This window comes from Culex pipiens, chromosome 1, assembly GCF_016801865.2.
Source record: "Culex pipiens pallens isolate TS chromosome 1, TS_CPP_V2, whole genome shotgun sequence".
Classification (NCBI taxonomy): domain Eukaryota; kingdom Metazoa; phylum Arthropoda; class Insecta; order Diptera; family Culicidae; genus Culex; species Culex pipiens.
Window position 1 is genome coordinate 14,646,215 of NC_068937.1, and position 26,790 is coordinate 14,673,004.

General features: G+C 36.1%; 1 protein-coding gene and 1 long non-coding RNA gene across 5 annotated transcripts in view; one reads left to right on the forward strand and one right to left on the reverse strand.

The window, feature by feature from the left end:
- The window catches only part of LOC120425314 (glutamate receptor ionotropic, kainate 2), a 312,178-nt gene that overhangs the window by 43,805 nt on the left and 241,583 nt on the right, over positions 1–26,790 (reverse strand). The window contains exon 12 of one of the 4 annotated variants that reach the window (XM_052706465.1): positions 21,797–21,934. The exons of the other annotated variants lie outside the window; for them this stretch is intronic. Coding sequence (XP_052562425.1) covers positions 21,797–21,934 — 138 coding nt within the window. The remainder of the gene's footprint in view (positions 1–21,796; positions 21,935–26,790) is intronic. 4 annotated transcript variants of the gene reach the window in all.
- Positions 8,742–13,188, forward strand: LOC128092519 (uncharacterized). The gene is made up of 3 exons (XR_008211837.1): positions 8,742–8,921; positions 9,012–9,181; positions 12,594–13,188. It is a non-coding gene; the product is annotated as an uncharacterized LOC128092519 (long non-coding RNA).

A 26,790-nucleotide genomic window follows, 5' to 3' on the forward strand; every position in this document is an offset into this window, starting at 1 on the left:
TTTCCGTGTAAACTGTCAAATCCCATACTGGATATTGGGTTCTTTTTTTGGTTGCTGTTTTTCTTCCAAACGGCCACGGATCTATTTTCGGATCTCTCCCGGAAAAGATCCGGCAGCAATTTTGTATGGTTTGACGTTTGCGGAGAGTGCCGAAAAAAGGTAAACAAATCACTAACCGTCAGTCAGCACTGCTTTTGTCGCAAAAAGTGTAAACAAAACGCTTCAGCAGTAAAAGTCATCCGTGTTCCAGTTCCCGTTGACCAGCGCCGGCTGGTGGCCGTCGGCGTCGTCAAGTTGCGCCATCAGCTCGCTCGAAACGGCCGCGCAGTCCACCACGGCGAAGCGCACCAACCGGTGACAGCTGCTGTCAACGAGGGTGGCCACGCCGGCGTCGCTGACGTCACATTTCGAGAGGGCCAACACGCGCAGCTGTTTCGCCTTGCGGGCCAGCACCGCCATCACTTCGTCGTCCACGGCCAGCCCGTACAGGTGGACCTGCCGCACGTTCGGACACAGCTGGAGCAGGGTTTTGAGCTGGGTTTTGGTGAGGTTGGAGGTGGAAATTTTGAGGCTTTCGAGCTGATCGAAGTAGTCCGGCATGAAGTCGTCGTTGCGGTGCACCTCGCAGTCCATGATTTCGAGCCGGGTGAGGGTAGGGGGGAGGGAGGAGAACAGTTCGTTCCAATCGTTGAACTGGCAGCCTCGGAGTGAGACGCTGTGAAGGTTGGCAGCACTGCTGAGGTAGCGGGGGAGGGATTCTGGGAAGCGGAGCCGCGAGAGGCAGAGGCGTTGCAGGGTTGGGTGGGCGAGCTGGTTGAAGTCGATGGATCGGGAGCCGGAACCGTACGGACCGCAGATTAGTAGGGATTGCAGGTCGGTCAGGGGCTGTAGGCTGGCCAGATCTACCGATCTGCCTTCTTCGGGCTGTTCCCATGAGCAGGAGAACTTGAGACTTTGCAAGCTCGGGATGGCTTGGGCGATCTTGGCCAACGACTCTTGCAGGCTGGCTGGACTCAGGATGAACTGCATGTTGACTTGCTTCAGCTGTTTCAGCTCGACGATCGCGGTTGAGATCTCCTCCGTGTAGACGGTTACCAGCTGTTCGAGCGTGCCCTTAACTTCCGTCAAGAAGCGTGCCACCTTGGTGCTGCCGGTGCGAGATTCGAACTGCTTCAGCTTTGGGCAGACCAGTTGCAACAAGACGTCACAGTTGGTGCACCTGGAGATCTTGAGCTCTTCCAGCTGGTCCAGCTGAACGTTCGTGAGGGATTTCCCACCACTCGGAAGAATTCCCGAGCCTAGCTGGAGACTCCTCAGCTCGGGCGTCTGCTTCAGCAGTCCGAGCAGCGTGCCCATCGTAATCCGACAGTTTCCCAACACCAACCCACTCAATCTTTCCCCTACCGAAGCCCACCACGAGCCAACCGACAGGATAGTGCCCTCTCCAAAAGCAACTCCCCGCACCGGCGGCAACCACTTCGGCTGATAGTCCCGATCCACGTCCCCCGCCATCCGGATCTGACACCGCGCCATCAACCTCTCACTACCATCGACAATCTGCTTCCACTCGGAACAAACCAACCGCAAGCCCATAAACTCCGCCACGGACAGGAACTCGCACACGTTCCTCACCAGCCCCGGCCACAACTCACTCTCAAACTGCGGCGTCAACTCCCCGGAAGTCTCCGTCGAATCCAGCGCCGTACTCGTACTCACGTTCCCGTCCTCGACCGTCCGCTTCCGAACCGAGGGCCGCCTCCTGCTCGCCCGACCGCCCGTCCTCTTCGCTCGACCTCGCCGCCGCAGCAGCTGCTTCAGCTCGGAAAACTCAAACGAAACGCGGCGATCCGGCTGCCGCCGACAGTCCCTGCAGAACCACTTCATGCCGGGTTGCTCGCGGAGCGCGGCCAGGCTAGACCGGGTCAGGTCCTCGCAGAACGCGTGGAAGCGCCGTTCGCCGCAGGGTCCGGCGCACGTGACGACGGGGACGCCGAGCGGGTGGTCTTGGTAGCAGCAGTTTGGGCAGGGTTCGTCCGCCATGGTTTGACTGAATGGGATGAATGAGAAGCGGTGCGTGGGAGTTTTGTGGCAGAAACGGTACGGGTATTGGTCGGGGGTAGACGCTGGTGGTCGGGGGTTTTCCCCCTACCGGAAGGATCGTTACCTGGCTTGCGCTGAGCTGGAAGAGCCAATTAGATTTAGGTAGGGGAAATATAAAGAGAGTTTGTTGCACACACATCCACACGCATTATGAGGGCTTAACCGCTTAACCAAAGTCGCCATCACCATCGTTTCACTTGCGCTAACAATTTCACAGCACTTAAGTTATGCAATTGCTTCCAACTATCGGCAACATGTTCTTTTGAACATGGTTTAGCCACTCACTTGAAAAATAATCCCGAAACATGAAAATAATTAGCAAGCGCTATCAAAAACATATCGCACTGAGTCATTTGACGTTTATACCTATTCTAATCACCACTAGCAGCGCGTGTAGGAGTGGCAAATGGCAGCACTAGGCAGACGCAAAAGAGCACTGAATGAAAGAAAAACGCTGAAAAATGGCGCGGGCTCTAGCGCATTCTCGTCAGACCAGAATACAATTGGGAAATATTTTTGTAAAATGCTTGTAAAAGGAATAGGAATAACTTTTTCTGAAAGTCAAATTAAACAGAAATGTTCACAAAAAGCTGCTCTATTGGTTGGTGTACTTGGGTTTAGTAAATTTCAAGGTACACTCCACGTTATCCAGCATCATTCAGACACGACAGCTTAGCAGGCTGGGAATGGGTATATTTTTCCCCTATTTTTTTCCACTTTTCATAGATCAATAAAACAAAGTTCTACTTGACCATTCGACGCAGCCTCCTAGGAACGAGCAGAATAGACTCGTTGTTTACACTTAAACATTGGTCCAATAACATTGTTTTGCCAGAGGTGTAATCATTATGATCGAATGACAAGACGGAATCGAGTTGAAAACTCAAACTGATTTTTCTGCTTAAACTCCATTGTTTGACGATTTTCGAGCGCGCGTTTCCGTGCTTTTGACAGCTGTCAGTCGTTCCCATGGGCGAGATCGGCGGATTAATTAATTAATCGGAACTATGTAAAATTCGAATGTATGACAAAAGGTCCAAAGACATAAGGTCGAATGGACAAAAAGTCGAATTCCAAAAGGTCGAAAGACATAAGGTCGAATTACAAAAGGTCGAAAGACCCGTGTGGATCAATCGGACCGCGCACTGGACTCACAATCCAGAGGTCGCCGGTTCGAATCCCGCGGCGGGCGCTCTAAAATTCTTTGTGTAAATATGAGTATTCGGCGCCGTCGCTCCGTGCCATACTTTTATACACTTAGGAGCCCAGGGCGGCGAAGTCCTTGTAGATTAAAAGGAAGACACTAGTGGTTGGTACTAGCAATGGTGGCCGACAGCTATAAAAGTCAACTTCGTTTTCGAAAGACATAAGGTCGAATGGACATAAGGTCAAATGGACAAAAGGTCGAAATTGGACAAAAGATCGAATTAAAAAAAAAACAATTTGCACAACAAAACTTTTGATGTGAGCCTAAATACACAAATATTGAAAAGCAAAGTTTCTCTGTATTCTTAAAAATTTAGAGGACTTCTGAATAAAAACTTGCCCACGCTTTTTTGGAGACTTTTTGAAAAAAGGGGGGAGGGGTTTTTTTTTACTTATGCAGCTATATTTTTGAAGTCAGATTTTTCTTAGGATCTATTGTGACCTTGAAAGATAAATTAAAAAGGATAGAGAGTTTGAAACAATATTTAGGAAGCAAAACTTTTTCATTTTTCGAAACTATTTAAATTTGAACTTTTTTTTTGAAGAACTGCTCATGTTTGAAAGAATGGAAAAAACCCATTTTATTTTGACAATCAAGAATCGGTTGTTTAATTAAAAAACATAAAACAATATTTTAGAAGTCGACCTTTTTCAAAAGATCTGCTCATGTTTGAAAGAAAGGAAAAACTCACAAAATTATTATGATAGTCAAGAATAGGTTGTTTATAAAAAAAATATTTTAGAAGCCGAACTTCTTTTGGAAAAACTGAAAAAAAATATTTTGACAATCAAGAATAGGTTGTTTTTCAAAATAAAAATTAACTTCCAAAACATTTTAGGAGATGAACTTTTTTTGAAGAACTGCTCAAAATGAATGAAAAAACTTACAAATATATTACGACAAAGATGCTGTTTAAAAAAAATCAAAAATATTTTAAAAGTCAAACAGTATTTGGAAATACTTCTGTCATTCTGTTTATTAAAAAAAAAGATCATTACTAAATGGATGTATAAATCAAGGATAAACTCACAGATAAAAATCAGACTTTTCTGAAAGAAAATATTGTTTTCAAGCTTTTTTTGAAAGTTTATAATTTTAATTATTTTTTTCATTTTCTCACAATCCTCCTTTCGACGTTTTGTCTATTCGACATTTTGTCCATTCGACCTTTTGTCCATTCGACCTTATGTCTTTTGACCTTTTGTCGCACATCCGTAAAATTCACTGGAAAAAGCTTCCAAAAACACGTTTGGATTTCAAATTCAATTTTAAATCAAATAGTTTTTTTGTTTTTTTTTAATTAAAATGCATTTTTTTTAGAGTTAAAGCCTTTTTTAAGAAAAACATTTTTTTCTTGTAAATTGGAATTTAAAAAAACGCCACTCATTCGATCCTTGTTTCAAAACGGGTTACATCCAGTGTTGAAAAGTTAAATTCGTGTGTTTTTTTTATATTTACGACTTATATTTGAAAAGGACCAATTAATTCAAATTGTAGAGGATGAAAACTATTTAAAAAAACATTGTTTTTTTGAAAACACATTTTCAAAATGGCTTGAAATCGGAAATAAAATCAAAAATGTAAATTAAATTCATTTTGATTCCAATTTGAATTTTAAACAAGGGTCCTGATTTTTGGTTCAATGAACAGAAACCACTCACTCATCGCCTATTCTAACCCGCTAGCATTCATGAGCGAATGATACTCGCAAGCAGCCAGCAAGTGGCCCGAACTGTTCACTCAGCGAACAAATACATCGTGAAATTTTTTGCCTACTCCGTCGCTCGACGGCACTCACACACTACCATGCTCAGCGAAGAGCCATTCTCACAAAATGCCGGCGCGGCAGTCTTTTTGTCTTCACGCCCTCAGTTTGCCATCATTTGTTTTTCTTGGTGGAAGTTTCTTTGAATGGTGTCTGTAATGTTATGAAATCAAAATAAATGCACAATTTAATTGATAACATTGATTGTAGGCAACCCAAATCAATGAGTATAACGCAGCTCATCAGAGAATAAATGTTTTCAGTCCAGAGTGATCGGTGACGTTCGGCCTGTCTGAGCCGTTCGGAGACTGAGCCGATCAGAGAGAGAAGGAGAGTAGAAGAGAGAGTGTTCGCGAGTGAATGGTGTGAAAGTGACAAACAGTAGGAATCCATCAGGGCAGTATCGCGTCGCCTGCTATTTGTGCTCGCGAATGGAGTGATTGATTTTGAGCAATCAGGACCCTTAATTTTAAATTCAAAAATGATTTCTGATTTTTTTTTCGGGGGAATTTCCGATATTTTCCCAATTTACAAAATTTTGTCAATAAATCATAACTTTTCAAAAAACAAAACGTCAAACAAAAAATTAAAAACTGGCAATTTTTGCTAAGGATATAAGGCTAGTGTGGAGATCGGAAGAAAAGGGGTCAAGAAACAGCTTTACGAACAGCAGAACAAAGGAGAGGGAGCGTTTTCTTGTGGTATTTCTTCACCCTCTCTGGCTTGCTTCCGCTGCCGCTGCTGCTCATTAAAAAATTTCTTGACCGATTCCTTCCGAAGTGCATACACCGCTATAATAAGGAAGAATAGGTACACGGAAATTGTTTTCCCCGATTTTATTTCTTGACTTTTTATCACACAACCTAGAATTTCCAAAATATGTTTTTTTCGAAGATTTTTTATATGCGCTGGGATGATTTGAGAAATATATGTATTGTGGATTTTCTAGCATTTTTCTTACGGTCGTTGGAAACGGCCGTGGATAGACCTAGGGGTGCTCAATTGGTGTGAAAAAGTTCAATTCAAAGAAAAAATATTTAATCACTTCTCCAACATCAAAAATACATTCTGGCATTTTTTTTTTTCATTTGGGCAAAATATTATTTTTCTTGAGAAAAAAATTAAAATATTGTATGATCATCCCTAGCTCTGGCTCGATGCCGCCATCATGCGACCACGTGCTCCGTTTGTTTGCCAACAAAGCTGCAGTTGGATGGCGAGACGAAGTGAGGGGGGAGTGGTTTTGACATTTGTAACCCCCATCTGACCCGCCGCCTATTTCGACGGTCGTTGAGCCGAGTCCAGTAAGGAACTGATCGTACAATATCAAAAACAGCATTGGAAACATTTCTAATGGTAAGGAAAATCATATTTTGATAAAAAAAAGTCAAACTGACACAAGAAAATTGCTAAATTTTCAGCAAAATAATTTTGACTTTTCATTTGCTGTAATTTCATTACTTTATTGAAATTTCAGTAACTCATCTGTCAAAGTAACAAAGATCAATTAACTGAGAACTCAGTAAAATCTAAATTATTGGATCGTTTACAGAAATTTCAGCCAAAAAATTTCACAGGGACTGTGACAGCTCAAGCTCGATCATATGGAGTTTTTAATAATTTACATGCAATGGTTCAAATTAAAATACGTTTTTCAAAAATAACAACATTTATTCAAAACCTTCCCCCCGGGACATACTTTTCGAACCGCGCCCCAAGCTCGTGATCGTGCCTTCCCACGTTATCCAGCCCCCGATACGCCGCTGCCGTAAGCTGGCAAAACCGATCGACCGCAAACTTCTCCAGCGCCGGACAGTCGCCGCTCACGATGTGGCCCACGGACCGCTCCGTGACGGCACACTCGGACAGCGCCAGGAACTTCAACCGCTGCGCGGATTGGCACAGCACCAGCACCACTTCGTCATCGACGGCGGGCATGCTGGTCAGCTGGACCAGTTCTACGCGCGGGCAGGCTCGGAACAGGGCGAGGTAGAACTGTTGGGATTCGTCGAGGAAGCCGAGCCGCACGCAGGTCAGTGCGTCGAAGCGGTTGAGGTGGGGTTCGCTGAAGCTGGATGGGGGAACGTTTTCGATCTGGAGATACCGCAGCGATCGGTGAACGTGGTTCAGGGCGGTGAAAAGGTCGAGGCCATTTTCAAACTTGCAGCTTCTTAGGGTGATGTTTTGGATGTTTGGGGTGTTGGCCAGACATTGGGTGAAACTGTCGGTGAAAAAGTAAATGTTGGAGAAGCTGAGTTCCTTTAGGGTTGGATGGTTCAAATCAGTGAAATCTAGCATTCCGACACAGGGAAAAGATCCGTCTGCTTTGAAGTATTCTAGTTGGGTAAGTTTGTTCAGGTACGCTATCTTCAATGGTCGAGAGAACTCGTGACTCTCGCAATGTGTGGAAATACTCAGTCTTTTCAGTTTGGGCATGGCTTCACTTATTCTTTCAAGGAAATACCAATAATCTTCCAATCCCGTTTCGAGTCTCAGTTCAAGTTCGGTCAAATGCTTCAGCGAAATCAAAGCATTCAGCACATCCAACGTTAACGTTACGGATAGCTTTTCCAGCGTGTCCTGAGCTATTGGCAAGAAGTACGCCACCGGTTCATCCTCGGCCCAGCAATTCAACCGTTTCAAGCGTGGACAGCGCAAAATCTGCATCACAAAGCTGCTGTAAATCGTCAATTCCTCCAGCTGGTTCAGCTCAATCGGCGCGACTTCGTCGCTGATCACCAAGTTGCTCGCCAGCTCCAGCTTCTTCAGCTTCGGCGTCTGCCGCAGCATCCTCGTCAACGTTTCCCACGCGATCGTGCAGCCCTTCAGCTTCAAACACACCAACTCCTGCCCAATCAGCGTCCACCACAGATCCACTCTCGTTATCGAATTACTCTTGAAGGTGGCCCCTCCCACCGGCAACGTAAAGTCCACCAGGAACTCCCCATCCATCACGATATCGCTCGGGAAGACGATCCGCGCGCGCTGCATCAGCGCCGGACATCCATCCACCACCTGCCTCCACCGGCGACAAACGGCGCGCATCTTCATGAACTCACCGCCCGGAAGGTACGCGAAGATGTGCTCCAGCACCTCACCCGGAACGATCGCGTTGATCGAGTTGTCTTCCGGCTGCCGAGTCTTCCCGCGCGTCTTCCGTCGCTTCTTCGAAGCCGATGATCGCAGCGAACGAATCAACCCGGTCAGGGCCCTCAGCTGCTGCTCCACCGAATCGATCCTCACGGTGACGGCCTCGAACGAGCGGTCCATGTCGGCGCGGAATTCGCGAAGAAAGGCTTCGGTCGCCATGGTGAACGCTTCTGAACAAAAACTACGTAAATAACAACATAACATAAATCAAAACAAATAAAGCCGACTGCCAAAGCAGCGATGTTTGCGCGCTTGACGCGCCACCTTCGGTCGAGCACAAGCACTAAAACTCGCGATCGTCTACCTAGGTTAAAGATCTTGTTGTCTTGTCCTATCAGGACCTTTTGAAAGCTAACTCGACAGCGCCTCTGGCAGTGACTTGCTTTGTTTACTTGTTTCGTTATCAGCGCGTGCGTATTTACCCTGTTTGAAAAATGTCGCACGTCGTACGAGTTGTCGCACGGTTTTGATTTTACCGTTTCGATATCGATTGGTCGAAAGGACGACAAACGTACGACAAACACTCGACATGCCTGACGTTGTTTTTTCCATCGATTTACCTTCAATTCGACGTCGATTATCGTCGACGCAAACAGTTTGACAGTTCTCTTCAGTTGAACTTGTTCGGACTTGATTGCAACCGAGTCGAACAAATTGTTGTTGGTTTTAGGCTTTGGGAGGATTTTGGCCAGTTTAAAGGTAAGTTGTGTTCTAGATTGAATTACTTTTTCTGCCGGAAAGTTCCGGCCGGAGTGGGCGACAACCGAATCAAATTGTCTTGTATTCCAGATTGCGGTCTTCGTGGCGGTATAGGAGGAAGAGGAGGACGGGAAATATGGATTACTCGGCGAGCCATTCCGGAAGACGGGACGGGAAGGAACCAGTTTGCGATCGAGGAAGCCGTTAGTGTTTGGTGTTTTACTTTCCGCGGGAGGTTGCCTCCATATCTAATGGAACTGGTGAGTCATGTTTTAGAAACGATGGAGGAGGTGTGCTGGGAGTGCGATTGGACGATCGAAATCAAAAATTAGATGAACATCACAAATTCTTAACTTTTTAATCCAATAATGCTTAAAAAAAACTTCAACGCTGATTTGATTTGATAATTGTAAAATTAAATTATAAAGTTTTTCATTCTTAATTTAAAATTCTAGCATTCCAGAACTTAAGAATGCAAGAAATTGAAAATTCTAAATTCATTTAATTTCTTGATATTGTGCAAATTGTTAATATTCTTAAATTAAAAAAATATCAAATTATTCGCTCTACAGCATTGCCTTGGCGTTCTCGGTTGCGAGATTCCTACTCGAAACTAGGTGTCCGAAGGCTTGATTGTTGAGGCAATTGCAAACCTCTTTTCACACCTAAGCTTCCATCCACCCCGGGATTCGAACTGACGACCTTTGGATTGTTAGTCCAACTGCCTACCAGCGACTCCACCGAGGCAGGACCCAGGGAGACGACTCCTGCTCCTGGACTGAGCTAACGACCTAACCACTAGGTTAGACCGGGACCAACATTTACTTCCCTGTCCGACGGAAGGCGTGATCAGACAAATCTCGTCTCAAAATTTGCCACCGGGACCTTCTGGGATCAAACCCAGGCCGACTGGGTGAGAGGCAACCACGCTTACCTCTACACCACGGTCCCGGCATATTCTTAAATTATACAATTCATTAATTTAAAATTCTCAAAGTCTTCAAATATTAAAAAAAATAAACTCTAAAATATGAAAATTTTAAAATTGACAATAATTTAAATATTAAAATTCCCTAATTCTTAAATACAAAATTTTTCAATTCATAAATACTAAAAATCTAACATTATAAAGTTCATAAATTCCCAAAACGTTAGTCGCACGAGTTGAAATTTTGAATTCTAAAAATTATATGTTCTAAAATTCCAAAATTGTAAATTCTAAAAATGCTAAAATTCAAATAATTTATATTTTTAAATAAAAATTATCAAAAATTCTATTTGTTATAAATTCTACGCATTTTAAAAATAAGTAAGTTTCTTAAAATTCTAAAAATTAAAAAAATCTCTTTTTTTTGCACATCTTAAATTTTTGATAATTTTAAATAAAACAAATTTAAAAAATTCTAAAAATTAAAAAAAATCAAAAAAAAAATACAAAAATTTTACAAAATATATTTTTTAAATTTTAAAAATGTTAAAGTTTTTATTTCTTTTAAATATTTTAAACTTTTAAAAATTCTTTTAAAAAAATCTAAAAAATCTTAAATTTTAAAATTGGAAAAATTTAAAATCTGTTAACTTTTGAAATTTTTTTGGTCTAATGAAAAATAGGAGTTAAAAATATCACGAATTGAAGTAAATGATTTTGGTATTGAGGTACTCTCCAATTTTAATATTCAGAAAATTAGAATTTTACAATTTAAGAATTTAAGAATTTAAGAATTTTATAATTATATAATTTTATAATTTTATAATTTTATAATTTTATAATTTTATAATTTTATAATTTTATAATTTTATAATTTTATAATTTTATAATTTTATAATTTTATAATTTTATAATTTTATAATTTTATAATTTTATAATTTTATAATTTTATAATTTTATTATTTTATAATTTTATAATTTTATAATTTTATAATTTTATAATTTTATAATTTTATAATTTTATAATTTTATAATTTTATAATTTTATAATTTTATAATTTTATAATTTTATAATTTTATAATTTTATAATTTTATAATTTTATGATTTTATAATTTTATAATTTTATAATTTTATAATTTTATAATTTTATAATTTTATAATTTTATAATTTTATAATTTTATAATTTTATAATTTTATAATTTTATAATTTTATAATTTTATAATTTTATAATTTTATAATTTTATAATTTTGTAATTTTATAATTTTATAATTTTATAATTTTATAATTTTATAATTTTATAATTTTATAATTTTATAATTTTATAATTTTATAATTTTATAATTTTATAATTTTATAATTTTATAATTTTATAATTTTATAATTTTATAATTTGATAATTTTATAATTTTATAATTTTATAATTTTATAATTTTATAATTTTATAATTTTATAATTTTATAATTTTATAATTTTATAATTTTATAATTTTATAATTTTATAATTTTATAATTTTATAATTTTATAATTTTATAATTTTATAATTTTATAATTTTATAATTTTATAATTTTATAATTTTATAATTTTATAATTTTATAATTTTATAATTTTATAATTTTATAATTTTATAATTTTATAATTTTATAATTTTATAATTTTATAATTTTATAATTTTATAATTTTATAATTTTATAATTTTATAATTTTATAATTTTATAATTTTATAATTTTATAATTTTATAATTTTATAATTTTATAATTTTATAATTTTATAATTTTATAATTTTATAATTTTATAATTTTATAATTTTATAATTTTATAATTTTATAATTTTATAATTTTATAATTTTATAATTTTATAATTTTATAATTTTAGAATTTTAGAATTTTAGAATTTTAGAATTTTAGAATTTTAGAATTTTAGAATTTGATGATGAGATGATGATGCTGAAATTTGTAAACGTTTGATCATTAAATATTTTTAGAATTCTCAAATTTGGTAAAATTTTTAAATAATAATAATATTGTCGGCAGTGCGTGGCCAAATGGTTACGCTGTCCGAATTGTAAGCGGATGATTCTGGGTTCGATTCCCATCTGCTGCAACCTTCCATCGGATGAGGAAGTAAAATGTCGGTCCCGGCCTTGGTTGTTAGGCCGTTAAGTCATTCCAGGTGTAGGAGTCGTCTCCATGCCATAAGTACAAACAACACACCAAACCAAGCCTACTCCGGTGGAATCGCTGGCGGCGGTTGGACTCACAATTCAAAGGTCGTCAGTTCAAACACTGGGGTGGAAGGTTCCTTGGAGTAAAAGAGGTTTGGGTGCTCTCCCCATTCAAGCCTTCGGACTCCTAGGTTCGAGCAGAAACTTGCAATAGAGACCACAAAAGACCCGGGGGTCGTTAATGTGGATGGTTTGATTTTTTGAATATTGTCGGATTTTTTAATTATTTGCAGTAATTTGAGTTTTATACGTTTTTAAATTTAAATTTTTAAGATGTCTTCAATTAGAATTCTTTTTAAAAAAACCAATGCGCCATGGGTTTTCTATGTACATAGGACATTTTGTAAAAGTAAGCGAGAATAAATAAATTTAGTTTTTCTTTTATAGTTACAAAATATTTGAATATTACATATTTGAAATTGTATTGTTTTGAAATTTTATTATTATTATTATTGAATTCTGAATTTAATTTAGAAAATTCTTGCCAATTGTTGATTGATGTTATATTTTTTCAGGCAACAAACATATTCTGATCTGATCCTGCCGGAAACCATGCGTCCCCGTGTGGTCCCGCGTGGCTTCCGTAGAACCCAAGGAAGCAGCCTCTCGTACTCCGGTAAACATCAATCCATCGGAGGTTCAAGATCGTCGCCAAGGTGTCGCATCCGGGTTTTGATCAGCGCGTCGAGGAGCAAAAGTCCAGCACGGCCAAGATGCTGCCACGGCCGCCTCCAACATCCAAGCCGGAAGCTGCGGTCAAGGCAAATCCCGAAGGAAGCAAAGTTGGAGAAGAATCGGCGATCCGCAAGTGAAATTAAGTGAACAAGTAAATATTTTTGTGAAATTTTGACAGTTGAAATAAAAAAAAAACAATAAAAACAAAACAACAGTTTTTTTCAACTGCAACATAACCTAAAAATCCGAAATGACAGCACACGACAATAGCACGACATTCTAAATAACAAAACCGTGCGACGTCGGTCGAATGTCGTACGACAATGTCGTACAATTTCGATCATCGATCGCACGACAAATACGACATTTTGGTGCAAAAACGTATGACATTCGCGCGAAAGTCGCACGACATAGTCGAGCGACGTCGTACAATTGCACGGACGACAAACGACAGACGTCTGACGGACTTTTCAGTCAGGGTAATACAAACCCATTCAAAGAATCGACTGTTCTTTTCGTTGTTCACAAAGGTAACCAAATTGAGGCTTCATTATTGCATTGATTTAACCCTCACACCCATTGTACGACTTCAGATTTGTTATGGCAGAAGACGTTCCACCCTCGATGACGACCTTCCTTCGCGAGTTCCGGGCGGACATGAACCGCTCGTTCGAGGCCGTCAACGCGAGACTCGACACGGTGGAGCAGCAGCTGCGGGATCTCACCGGACGGGGCCGACCGTTGGATCCGACGCCGAAGAGAGGCGGGGGACGTCGCAATAAGGGCAGGAAGCAGACACGGGAGCAGCAGCAACCGCTGTTAAAGGTTCAGCAGCAGCAGCTGGACGCCACAAACTCGAGCGATCCGGGTGAAAGCCTAGCGCACATCTGCCGGTACCTTCCGGTCGTGGAGTTTATGAAGTTGCGCGCGGTTAGTCGCCGTTGGAAGCAACTCATCGACGAATGTCCGGCGCTGATGGAGCGGGCGGGGATTATGATCTATCGGTGTCATACGGCGGAACTCGATACAACTTACGAGCCGAAATGTTTGCCACCGGCGGTGACGAGGCTTTTGACGGTAAATGTTGATATTATTTCGGTAGCGCATTGGTGGTCCACGGTTGGTCAGAGGTTGGTGCATCTGGAACTGTTTCGAGAGACCATACAAGAGTCCGTTTTGCTTGATTTACTGAGCCAAACGCCACGGCTTAAAAGCTTACGTTTAATAATACCTGTCATTCGTAGCAATAACGCCAAGTCTCATGACATTGTTCATCTGGATAATCTGGAGAGCTTGCAGGGTTATAATCATAATGACAAGATTCTTTTAAAAATAAACTGTCTGCGTCTGAAACAGCTAACGTGTTACCGCGGTGAACCTGCGAAACAGTGGTTGGATACAACGAAAGATACGCTTGAAGAGCTTAATGTGCAAGCTTTCCCGATCAACACGGTAAATTTTTTTGCCACTCTAGTTGAGTTGAAAAATATTACAAAGTTAAAAATACAAGCACCTATGACATCAAAAGAATTTCAAGAAATGATGATCGTAATTGGAACAAATATGCCCAAATTAACAAGTTTGATTTGTCTTCAACATAGTTCCAAACATGTGCCCCTTTTTGGAAGTTATTTAGATTTAGCTTGCATGCGTTCACTAACCAAGTTGGAAAATCTTCAAATTGGTAGCGATAGATTTGTTATAGATTGTGGTTTACTGCAAATTGGAGCGCTGCAGAAAGTTTGTTTTGTAGGCTTTTCACTTATCAATAGTACGAAATTTCTCAGCACATCACCAGACATTCGCAGCGCGTCGTTTGGACAATGCAGATTTGACGGCTGGCTGGAAATGTTCGTCGCCATAGCAGCGCAGCATCCGTCTCTTCTACGTTTGGAGATAAGAAGTTGTTCGGTGGCTGATGACGTGGATTTACAATTTTTTAATTTAAAACCAATTATGCAGCATTTCAAAGAGCTGCGATACCTCACTCTCAGTCGCACTGAAATCCCCAAAACAATGCTCAAGCTGCTGCTCAGCTGCTGTCCCAAAGTGGTGGAATTGCATGTTTACCACATGAACAACTTCGATGACGAACTCGTTTCGATTGTGTGCCAACACATGAAGCATTTGAGAGTGCTGGTAGTCAGCGAATGCAACATAACGGACACCGCCAAGAACGATGTCACCGTAAACTGTCAAATGTTGGCCCAGTTTGACATTGTGGACTGTTCCAAAGAAACTCCAAATCATTACGAAGACTTAACTAAGTTTCACCACTTAGTAGGTAGACTAATTTATAAATATGAAATAAATCATTACTTTGACCCTACTTATGTTTTTTAGGGAGCCTACATATGTGCCATTAGGGTGGAATCGAAAATTGGTTTCTTCAGCAACACATTTTTTGGGTCCCTTTTAGGGTCCCAAACAACCTCTCAAAATTTGGGAGCGATTGGTTAAGCCCACGATTGGCGCAAAGCGAATGAAATTTGTATGGAAATTACTATGGGGAAACTTGCATTTTCACATTTTTGAAATTACAAAATTCATATTTTATTATTTTATGAAACTAACACCGTAGAAGTATAGCCCTGGATGTCCTTAACAACTCTCTCGAAGACAGTATTGTGCTAACTTGCTTCTAACAAAAGTTACAGAGCGTTCAAGAGAGTCATTTCGGAATACTCGGTAAAAATCATACTTTTTGCCAACACTGCCAAGTCAAGTGGAAACTTTCGTAAACTATAATATATTTGAGGAATTGGGGTGCATTTTAACTAAAATGTCTTCTGAACATATCTTTATATCGATTTTACGTAAGGCTCATCAAAATATAAGAACAATCGTATTTATTTTGTATTTCATGGTTCCTTCGGCAATGTTGGCAGAAGATGTGAGTTTCACTGATTATTTCAATACACTACTTTTGAAAACTCTGTATCTTTTTTGTGACGTACTTTAGCACCATACTGTCTTCGGGAGAGTTGTTCAGGACATCCAGGGCTATACTTCTACGGTGTTAGTTTCATAAAATAATAAAACATGATTTTTGTAAATTCACAAATGCGAAAATTCAAGTTTCCCCATAGTAATTTCCATACAAATTTCATTTGCTTTGCGCCAATCTTGGGCTTAACCAATCGTTCCCAAATTTTGGGAGGTTGTTTGGGACCCTAAAAGGGACCCAAAAAATGTGTTGCTGATTGGATTTTTGTCATTTTAAATTTTTCCATATAACTAGATTCCACCCTAATGTGCCATATGAGCAGTTCTCTAGGATTTCGGTCATTCGATTTTTTTTTTGTATTTTTTAATCCGACTGAAACTTTTTTGGTGCCTTCGGTATGCCCAAAGAAGCCATTTTGCATCATTAGTTTGTCCATATAATTTTCCATACAAATTCGGCAGCTGTCCATACAAAAATGATGTATGAAAATTCAAAAATCTGTATCTTTTGAAGGAATTTTTTGATCGATTTGGTGTCTTCGGCAAAGTTGTAGGTATGGATACGGACTACACTGGAAAAAAATAATACACGGTAAAAAAAATTTGGTGATTTTTTTATTTAACTTTTTATCACTAAAACTTGATTTACAAAAAAACACTATTTTTAATTTTTTTTTATTTTTTGATATGTTTTAGAAGGCATAAAATTCCAACTTTTCAGAAATTTCCAGGTTGTGCAAAAAATCACTGACCGAGTTATGAATTTTTTAATCAATACTGATTTTTTCAAAAAATCGAAATTTTGGTCGTAAAAATTTTTCAACTTCATTTTTCGATGTAAAATCAAATTTGCAATCAAAAAGTACTTTACTGAAATTTTGATAAAGTGCACCGTTTTCAAGTTATAGCCATATTTAAGTGACTTTTTTGAAAATAGTCGCAGTTTTTCATTTTTTTAAATTAGTGCACATGTTTGCCCAGTTTTGAAAAAAATATTTTTGAAAAGCTGAGAAAATTCTCTATATTTTGCTTATTTGGACTTTGTTGATACGACCTTTAGTTGCTGAGATATTGCAATGCAAAGGTTTAAAAACAGGAAAATTGATGTTTTCTAAGTTTCACCCAAACAACCCACCATTTTCTATCGTCAATATCTCAGCAACTAATGGTCCGATTTTCAATGTTAATATATGAAACATTTGTGAAATTTTCCGATCTCTTCGAAAAAAATATTTTTGGAATTTTCAAATCAAGACTAACATTTCACAAAGGCCAAACATTCAATATTACGCCCTTTTAAAATGTTTGTCTTGATTTGAAAATTCCAAAAATATTTTTTTCGAAAAGATCGGAAAATTTCACAATTGTTTTATATATTAACATTGAAAATCGGACCATTAGTTGCTGAGATATTGACGATAGAAAATGGTGGGTTGTTTGGGTGAAACTTAGAAAACATCAATTTTCCTGTTTTTAAACCTTTGCATTGCAATATCTCAGCAACTAAAGGTCGTATCAACATAGTCCGAATAAGCAAAATATAGAGAATTTTCTCAGCTTTTCAAAAATATTTTTTTCAAAACTGGGCAAACATGTGCACTAATTTAAAAAAATGAAAAACTGCGACTATTTTCAAAAAAGTCACTTAAATATGGCTATAACTTGAAAACGGTGCACTTTATCAAAATTTTAGTAAAGTACTTTTTGATTGCAAATTTGATTTTACATCGAAAAATGAAGTTGAAAAATTTTTACGACCAAAATTTCGATTTTTTGAAAAAATCAGTATTGATTAAAAAATTCATAACTCGGTCAGTGATTTTTTGCACAACCTGGAAATTTCTGAAAAGTTGGCATTTTATGTCTTCTAAAACATATCAAAAAATAAAAAAAATTAAAAATAGTGTTTTTTTGTAAATCAAGTTTTAGTGATAAAAAGTTAAATAAAAAAATCACCAAACTTTTTTTTACCGTGTATTATTTTTTCCAGTGTAGTCCGTATCCATACCTACAACTTTGCCGAAGACACCAAATCGATCAAAAAATTCCTTCAAAAGATACAGATTTTTGAATTTTCATACATCATTTTTGTATGGACAGCTGCCGAATTTGTATGGAAAATTATATGGACAAACTAATGATGCAAAATGGCTTCTTTGGGCATACCGAAGGCACCAAAAAAGTTTCAGCCGGATTAAAAAATACAAAAATTAAAATTGAAGAAAAAAGACCGATTTCGTAGAGAATTGCTCATATGTTAAATTATCAAATTTCAAACTCCGAAAATATTTTTTAACAGTTTTACTCGTTTGCTAAATATGTGTAAATTTACATGTTTAATGTGTAATTCAATTTTCGTCACATAAATTCTGGCAAAATTACATTTAAAAAAATGTTCTATTGAACCATAAAATTTCAAGCTTCCGAAATATTTTGTTTTTTCTTTATCTAGAAAAACATGTAAATTTTCATGTTTTTATGTGCAATTCCTTTTTTTTCTACATGACTTTCGGTTAAATACCATTTAAATTGATATCGAAAAATAAGTAATATTCAACCCCCAAATTTCATTCTTCCGAAGTAACATTTTTTTTAACAAATTTTAATTAAAGTTTTTATCTCTAAAAACATGTCAATTTACATTTATTATTGTGTAATTCTATTTTTCCACACGAATTCAGGTAAAATTAAATCAAAAATAGGTAAAATTTAACCCCTCAAATTTCAAACTTCTGAAGTAAAACATTTATAAATCTTTTTTTTACGGAGCACATCAACTAAAGCCTGAAGCAACCAGATATTTGTTACACATATTTGGTATCTTTGAAATCACAGGAACTAGGGGAAATCTACCCTTTCTCAGCCTATTTCTATTATCGGCCTATCAGCACTTTGCTCATGAGTTACAGCTTTCATAAAGTGTTTTTGACTGTTCCAAAGTAATAAATAGCTCAAATAAAAGTCAGCAAGCAACACTCCATTGTTGATACACCTGAAAATGTTGTTTTAATAGCGGAAAACGGCAAAAGTGATGAGAATTGGTCGAACGGCTTAGAGTGATTAAAATGGGTGTATTTCCGCATTTTTTTTTTTCCGCATCATTTTTTTTGTTCATCCCATAAGTTAATATCTCCGAATGGAATTACACCATAATTGGGTAATTTTTAGAATCAAATTATTTTAAGATTGGATTTTTTTAGTTCAACTGTTTTTGTATTAAAAAAAAAACAATATCTTCCCTGGTTGCTGGGTACCTTTAAATAAAGTTGTCATTTCTAAAAACTTGTAAATTTACATGATTTTATGTGTAATTCCATTTTTCCTCATGAATTTAAGTAAAAAAAAACGAAAAATTTGGTTTATTTTTCACTCAAATTTCAATCTTCCAAAATATTTTTTTAAATATAGTATTTACCCATAAAAATATGTAAAAATACATGTTTTTTGTGTAATTTCACTTGTCCATATTAATTTAGGTAAAGTAAGATTGCAAAATAGAGTTTATTGAACCCTCATATTTCAATCTTCTTCTGTATAGGTCTCTTATATTCTTGCATAGGAACGCCATCTTGTGTAGCGTTCAAGGCTTCACTTTCAGGATTGCTGCAACTCTTGTTTTGAACTTGCACACAGCAGTTGCCCCGACCCATCTTCGATTTGCGTGAAACTTGATCATGAATCCGAGCTCCATTTTTCGATGTAAAAAAATACGTTTTTTTTATCGAAAAAAAATATTCAAAAATTGTTTCAAAAATTTTCCCATGTTTCCTTACCTTTTTTGAGGCTCGTCATTTTAAGGGAAATTTAATGTACTTTTCGAATCTGCAATAACCCAGAAGGGTAATTTTTTATTTAGAAAAATAATTTTCATTTTAAAATTTCGTGTTTTTTTTTGTAACTTATACGTAATTATCCTGCAAAGTTACAAAAAAAAAATTGATATGAAAAAATGACCCTTCACATAAAGGAGTAAATTTACACGTTTTAAGAGATAAAAACTTGATTTAAAATGGGTTTTAAAAAGGTATATTTCGGAAGATTGAAATTTTATGGTTGAATATAACCTATTATTCGATGTTGTTTTACTTAAATTCGTGTGGAAATAATGGAATTGCACAACAAAATATGTAAATTTATATGTTTTGAAGAAATTGGAAAAAAAATCAGTGGGTTAGGAATTTAAAGGTTAACTTTTTTTTAAATTCATGTGGGAAAATGGAATTACAAATGAAAAGATGTAAATTTACATGAATTTACTAAATAAAAAAAAAAGTTTATCTCAGCAGATTGAAATTTGAGGGTTGAATATTACTTATTTTTTATGTTTTTTTTACTTAAAGTCATGTAGAAAAAATTGAATTACACAACAAAAGATCTATATTTATATGTTATGAAGAGATTGGAAAAAAAATCAGTGGTTTTGGAATTTTAAGGTTAATTTTACTGAAATGCATGTGAAAAAATGGAATAACACACAAAAAGGTGTAAATTTACATGTTTTTAGAGATACAACTTTTATTTAAATAAGAAAGGCAAAAAGTAAAAAGGATGTTTTCTTTCGGAAGATTGACATCTAAGGGTAGAATATAGCGATTTTTCGATAATATTTAACCTAAATACATGTGGGAAAAATTGAATAATTTTTTTTTGTAATTTTCAGTGTTGGTATTATCGCGCTCTCGCGAGAAAATTTTCTCTCTCTCGAGTTCTCGCCGCGAGTCTCGAGCTGCCGAGAGAAACTCACCGATTGCCCGTGCTCTCCTCCGCTCGCGAACGGGCTTTCTCGCGAGCCAGAATTGCCCGTTCGCGAGAAGTTGAACGTGTTAGAAACGAACAAAAAACAACACAGCGATTGAAGTTACACCTCTATACCATCGCCTGGTTCGTATTCATAAGCCTGATAAACAAATTGCTAGCTTGGGACGAACGGCTAGCACGAGGCGCTCGCGAGCGCTCGCGGCGAGAGCGAGAACGCGAACGAAAATGCGAGCGCGAGCGAGAAGAGAAAAGAACCTACAAGTTCTCTCCCTCGTTCGCGAGCGAGAAATGCTTTCCTTCTTCTCGCTCGAATTCCAACAATGGTAATTTTGGAATATTAGGATTGAATAAATTTTTCGATGCTATTTTATTCAAAGTTATGTGGAAAAAATTGAATTACACATAAAAACATGTAAACTTACATGTTTTGAGTATAATGAAAGTTTATTGAACATTAAAAAAAAACTTTTTTCGAAAGTTTTTAATTTTAGGGTTGCATTTTTCGATGTTATTTTACAGAAATTATTGTGGGATAAATTGAATTATGAAAAAAGATGTAAATTTACATGTTTTAAGGGATACAAAAATTGTTTAAAAAAAGAAAGAAAATATTTCAGAAATTTTAAATTTGTGACGTTATTTAACCTAAATTCATGAGGGAAAAAATGGAATCACACATAAAACGATGTAAATTTATACATTTTTTTCTGTCGTATTACCATGATTTCTTTCAAACTGTGTTAAACTCCACCAAACTTTACAACAAGCAACCAAATTTGAGCCTGATTAAAGCACACGATTAGCGGCGTGGGGCGCCACGAGTGATCCATGAATAAATCAGCAGCAACATTGTCCACACGCGCGTTTGTGATGATGATTTATTCATGGTCGAACCCGGTTGCATTGTAAAGGATATCGGAATTTACCGGCGGCCACCCCCACCCCGTCATCATCCCCCGATTATGGTGATTAGGGGTTAATGCGTTAAAACGGGATTAACATTAAAGTGGGAAGCGGTACAATTGGGCAATGATGTTGAAAAAAAATTACACAAAATTGACGGAAAGTAGAATTGCATGGAATTGATGTAAATTTAATAAATTCAAACGAGTTGCTTCCAGCGGTGTTAAGGTACATCTTCTAAGAACTAAGAAAAATTATTATCCCAATACTCAACATAATCAATCAAAAACGTAAATTAGAATATTAAAAAATTAAATAAAAAGTTTTAAAATTAAAGATAATTTTATCAACAAATAAACTTTCAGCACGTTTACCTTTCCTGTTACCCTAAAATTTCCGAACAATTCCATCTTTTTTTTAAAGCAATTCATCTTACTTGGGCAGAAAGTCACAGCCCTGCTGCATCAGCGACCCGATCGCGAACCACAGGCAGTTCATCAGTGTGAACTGCGTCTGCAGCTTCTCCGGGTGGGGATCGCACGGGTTCGGCACGGGCCACTCGTACGGCGTGAACCTGTTTCATTTGTTGGTTTAGTACCAATTGGGGTTAAAAGTTTAGAATTTAACGTGAAAACATTAAAAATTGAAAAAAAACGCCAACAGATGGCGCTGTTAACCGTTGAAACGCCTAAAAGTATGCACTTTGTGTAGCGCCATCTCTCTCGTTTTTTGTGTTGCAAAATTCCACCGCCGGAGTAGGCCATGAGCAATAGGGCAAACGAGCAAACGAGAGTGGCGTTGCATTCATTATTCATTCCATTAGGATGGGAGAATTTATGAGATGCGATTTGAATTGATTGGGAATTTGCGTTGATTTATTGAGTTGATAAATTTTAAATGAAGCCCCCCCGGGTTCTTTTTTTTGCAGTTGATCCTTTCGGATTTTTGGATTTTTTTTCCAGAGGGGTCATGCTGTGAGGTTTTGAACGACGAGCGAGAACGTGACAATAATCGATTGGGTGCTTTTGGTTTTTGTGAGAGAACAATGTAGAGTTTTGTCTTTTTTTTGAAGAAAGTGTATTATTTTGCATTTCCACCCCAGAAAACACGAAATAAATCTATTTTACAATTCATCAATCAATAATTTAACGGTCAATTTGAATGATCAGAAACTCACCATGGCAAAGTTTAACTCACCACAGCTCAATGCGTTTGACAGTTGTTAGAAAACCGCACTTTACCATACATTGAGTGCAGTGCGTACGGTCACAACTAGATGGCTCTGGTGAGGACTGAGTGTTTACTGAACAGTGCTGCCAGAAAAGCTTATTTAAATTTTTAATTTTTTTTATTAAGATTTTCATTGATTGATAATTTTTTATTAATTTTTTAAAAAGATTTGCGTCTGTTTTTCTGTGTTTCACAATGTTTCAAGCCCTCCAAAATCAATGCTCAACCAACCAACCAAAAACATTGAAAAACTCGCTACCCTTCCCCGAAAAAGCACCATCCAGCTTCTTATAAATAGTTTCCACCCAGGCCGTCCTCCGGAAGCTCAAACTGGGTTAACCACAAACCCCCAACAACAACAAAAAATGTGCTCACTTCCGTCCATCCGGTGGACCAGCCCGGCAAAAATGTTTCGCTAATGATCGCTGGATTTCTCCGCTCTTTGCGACCATCTGACAGTGTTCCCAGAAAAAGAAAAAAAACCCAAAACTAGCGACCATTAGTCAGAGCAGTTACTATTCTTCAAACCTATGATGATGCAAGTTAGTTGCGATTTTTTGTTGTTTACATTCCACTTTTTCCAGAATGTGACGTATTTTCGACTATTTTTGAACGATTTTTTCAAGGTTAGGTTAGGTCATTAGTGAGTTTTCAATCTGACAGAAAAAAATGTGACAGTAAGTTAACTTTCGTGGAAGACTTGTGTCAGAAAAAAACTAACAAATGACAGATGACAGTCGTCGCGACCTGGTCTCGACCTTGGTGATGGTGGTGGTGAAATTCACAGTCAAGTCATCAACCCTCTTTTTGCTGGGATTCTTGGTGGAGATAGCAGCGAAAAGGGTGATTAGGGTTTGGTTTGGCCATTTTTTGTTCTTCTACCGAACAACTACTTCAATGTTTTGTCCTTAATCGTACTTTTGAGCTTTTTTGCAAAGAGTGTAAAGTTTAACGGAGCGATTGGCAACTCTGGAAGCTTTAATTATTTTTGTCTCAATTTCGTCTTAATTTCGTCTCAATTTTGTCTCAATTTTGTCTCACTTTTATCTCATTTTTGTCTAAATTTTGTCTCAATTTTATTTCAATTTTGTCTCCATTTTGTCTCGCTTGTGTCTCAAATTTTGTTTCAAATTTCACTCAATTTTGTCTCAATTGTGTCTCAATTTGGTCTCAATTTAATCTTTATTTTGTCTCAACTTTGTCTCAATTTTGTGTCAATTTTGTCTCAATCTTGTCTCAATTTTGTTTAAATTTTGTCTTAATTTTGTCTCAATTTTGTCTTTATTTGATCTGAATTTGAAGTAAATTTTGTCGAAATTTGGTCTAAATTTCGTCTCAATTTTGTCCCAATTTCGTCTCAATTTTATTTCAATCTTGTCTCAATTTTGTCTCAATTATGTCTCAATTTTGTCTCAGTTTTGTCTCGATTTTGTCGCAATTTTGTCTCAATTTTGTCTCAGTTTTGTCTCAATTTTGTCTCAACTTTGTCTCAATTTTGTCTCAATTTTGTCTCAATTTTGTCTCAATTTTGTTTAAATGTTGTCTTAATTTTGTCTCAATTTTGTCTTTATTTTATCTAAATTTGATGTAAATTTTGTCTAAATTTGGTCTCAATTTCGTCTCAATTTCGTATCAATTTTATTTCAATCTTGTGTCAATTTTGTCTCAATTTTGTCTCAATTTTGTCTCAATTTTGTCTCAATTTTGTCTCAATTTGGTCTCAATTTTGTCTTAATTTTGTCCTAATTTTGTTAAAATTTTATCTAAATTTTGTCTTAATTTTGTCTCAATTTTGTCTCAATTTTGTCTCAGTTTTGTCTCGATTTTGTCTCAATTTTGTCTCTATTTTGTCTCAATTTTGTCTCAATTTTGTCTCAGTTTTGTCTCAATTTTGTCTCAATTTTGTCTCAATTTGTTCCAATTTGGTCTCAATTTTGTGTAAATTTTGTGTAAATTTTGTGTCAATTTTGTCTCAATTTTGTCTCAATTTTGTCTCAATTTTGTCTCAACTTTGTCTCAATTTTGTCTCAATTTTGTCTCAATTTTGTTTAAATGTTGTCTTAATTTTGTCTCAATTTTGTCTTTATTTTATCTAAATTTGATGTAAATTTTGTCTAAATTTGGACTCAATTACGTCTCAATTTCGTCTCAATTTTATTTCAATCTTGTCTCAATTGTGTCTCAATTTTGTCTCAATTTTGTCTCAATTTGGTCTCAATTTTGTCTTAATTTTTTCCTAATTTTGTTACAATTTTACCTAAATTTTGTCTGGATTTTGTCTCAATTTTGTCTCCATTTTGTCTCAATTTTGGCTCCATGATGTCTCAATTTTGTCTTAATTTTGTCTTCATGATGTCTCAATTTTGTCTTAATTTTGTCTCAATTTTGTCTCAGTTTTGTCTCGATTTTGTCTCAATTTTGTCTCAATTTTGTCTCAGTTTTGTCTCAATTTTGTCTCAACTTTGTCTCAATTTTGTCTCAATTTTGTCTCAATTTTGTCTCAATTTTGTTTAAATGTTGTCTTAATTTTGTCTCAATTTTGTCTTTATTTTATCTAAATTTGATGTAAATTTTGTCTAAATTTGGTCTCAATTTCGTCTCAATTTCGTCTCAATTTCGTCTCAATTTTATTTCAATCTTGTCTCAATTGTGTCTCAATTTTGTTTCAATTTTGTCTCAATTTTGTCTCAATTTGGTCTCAATTTTGTCTTAATTTTGTCCTAATTTTGTTACAATTTTATCTAAATTTTGTCTGGATTTTGTCTTAATTTTGTCTCAATTTTGTCTCAATTTTGTCTCAATTTTGTCTCGATTTTGTCTCAATTTTGTCTCAATTTTGTCTCAATTTTGTCTCAATTTTGTCTCAGTTTTGTCTCAATTTTGTCTCAATTTTGTCTCAATTTGTTCCAATTTGGTCTCAATTTTGTGTAAATTTTGTGTAAATTTTGTGTAAATTTTGTGTCAATTTTGTCTCAATTTTGTTTCAATTTTGTCTCAATTTTGTCTCAACTTTGTCTCAATTTTGTCTCAATTTTGTCTCAATTTTGTTTAAATGTTGTCTTAATTTTGTCTCAATTTTGTCTTTATTTTATCTAAATTTGATGTAAATTTTGTCTAAATTTGGTCTCAATTTCGTCTCAATTTCGTCTCAATTTTATTTCAATCTTGTCTCAATTGTGTCTCAATTTTGTCTCAATTTTGTCTCAATTTGGTCTCAATTTTGTCTTGATTTTGTCCTAATTTTGTTACAATTTTATCTAAATTTTGTCTGGATTTTGTCTTAATTTTGTCTCAATTTTGTCTCAATTTTGCCTCAGCTTTGTCTCGATTTTGTCTCAATTTTGACTCAATTTTGTCTCAATTTTGTCTCAGTTTTGTCTCAATTTTGTCTCAATTTTGTCTCAATTTGTTCCAATTTGGTCTCAATTTTGTGTAAATTTTGTGTAAATTTTGTGTAAATTTTGTGTCAATTTTGTCTCAATTTTGTCTCAATTTTGTCTCAATTTTGTCTCAACTTTGTCTCAATTTTGTCTCAATTTTGTCTCAATTTTGTCTCAATATTGTTTAAATTTTGTCTTAATTTTGTCTCAATTTTGTCTTTATTTTATCTAAATGTGTTGTAAATTTTGTCTAAATTTGGTCGCAATTTCGTCTCAATTTATTTTCAATCTTGTCTCAATTGTGTCTCAATTTTGTCTCAATTTAGTCTCAATTTGGTCTCAATTTTGTCTCAATTTAATCTCAATTTTGTCTCAATTCAATCTCAATTTTGTCTCAATTTTGTCTCAATTTTGTCTCAACTTTGTCTCAATTTTGTCTCAATTTTGTCTCAATTTTGTTTAAATTTTGTCTTAATTTTGTCTCAATTTTGTCTTTATTTTATCTAAATTTGATGTAAATTTTGTCTAAATTTGGTCTCAATTTCGTCTCAATTTTATTTCAATCTTGTTCAATTTTGTTACAATTTTATCTAAATTTTGTCTCAATTGGGTCTCAATTTTGTCTTGATTTTGTCCTAATTTTGTTACAATTTTATCTAAATTTTGTCTGGATTTTGTCTTAATTTTGTCTCAATTTTGTCTTAATTTTGTCTCAGTTTTGTCTCGATTTTGTCTCAATTTTGACTCAATTTTGTCTCAATTTTGTCTCAGTTTTGTCTCAATTTTGTCTCAATTTTGTCTCAATTTGTTCCAATTTGGT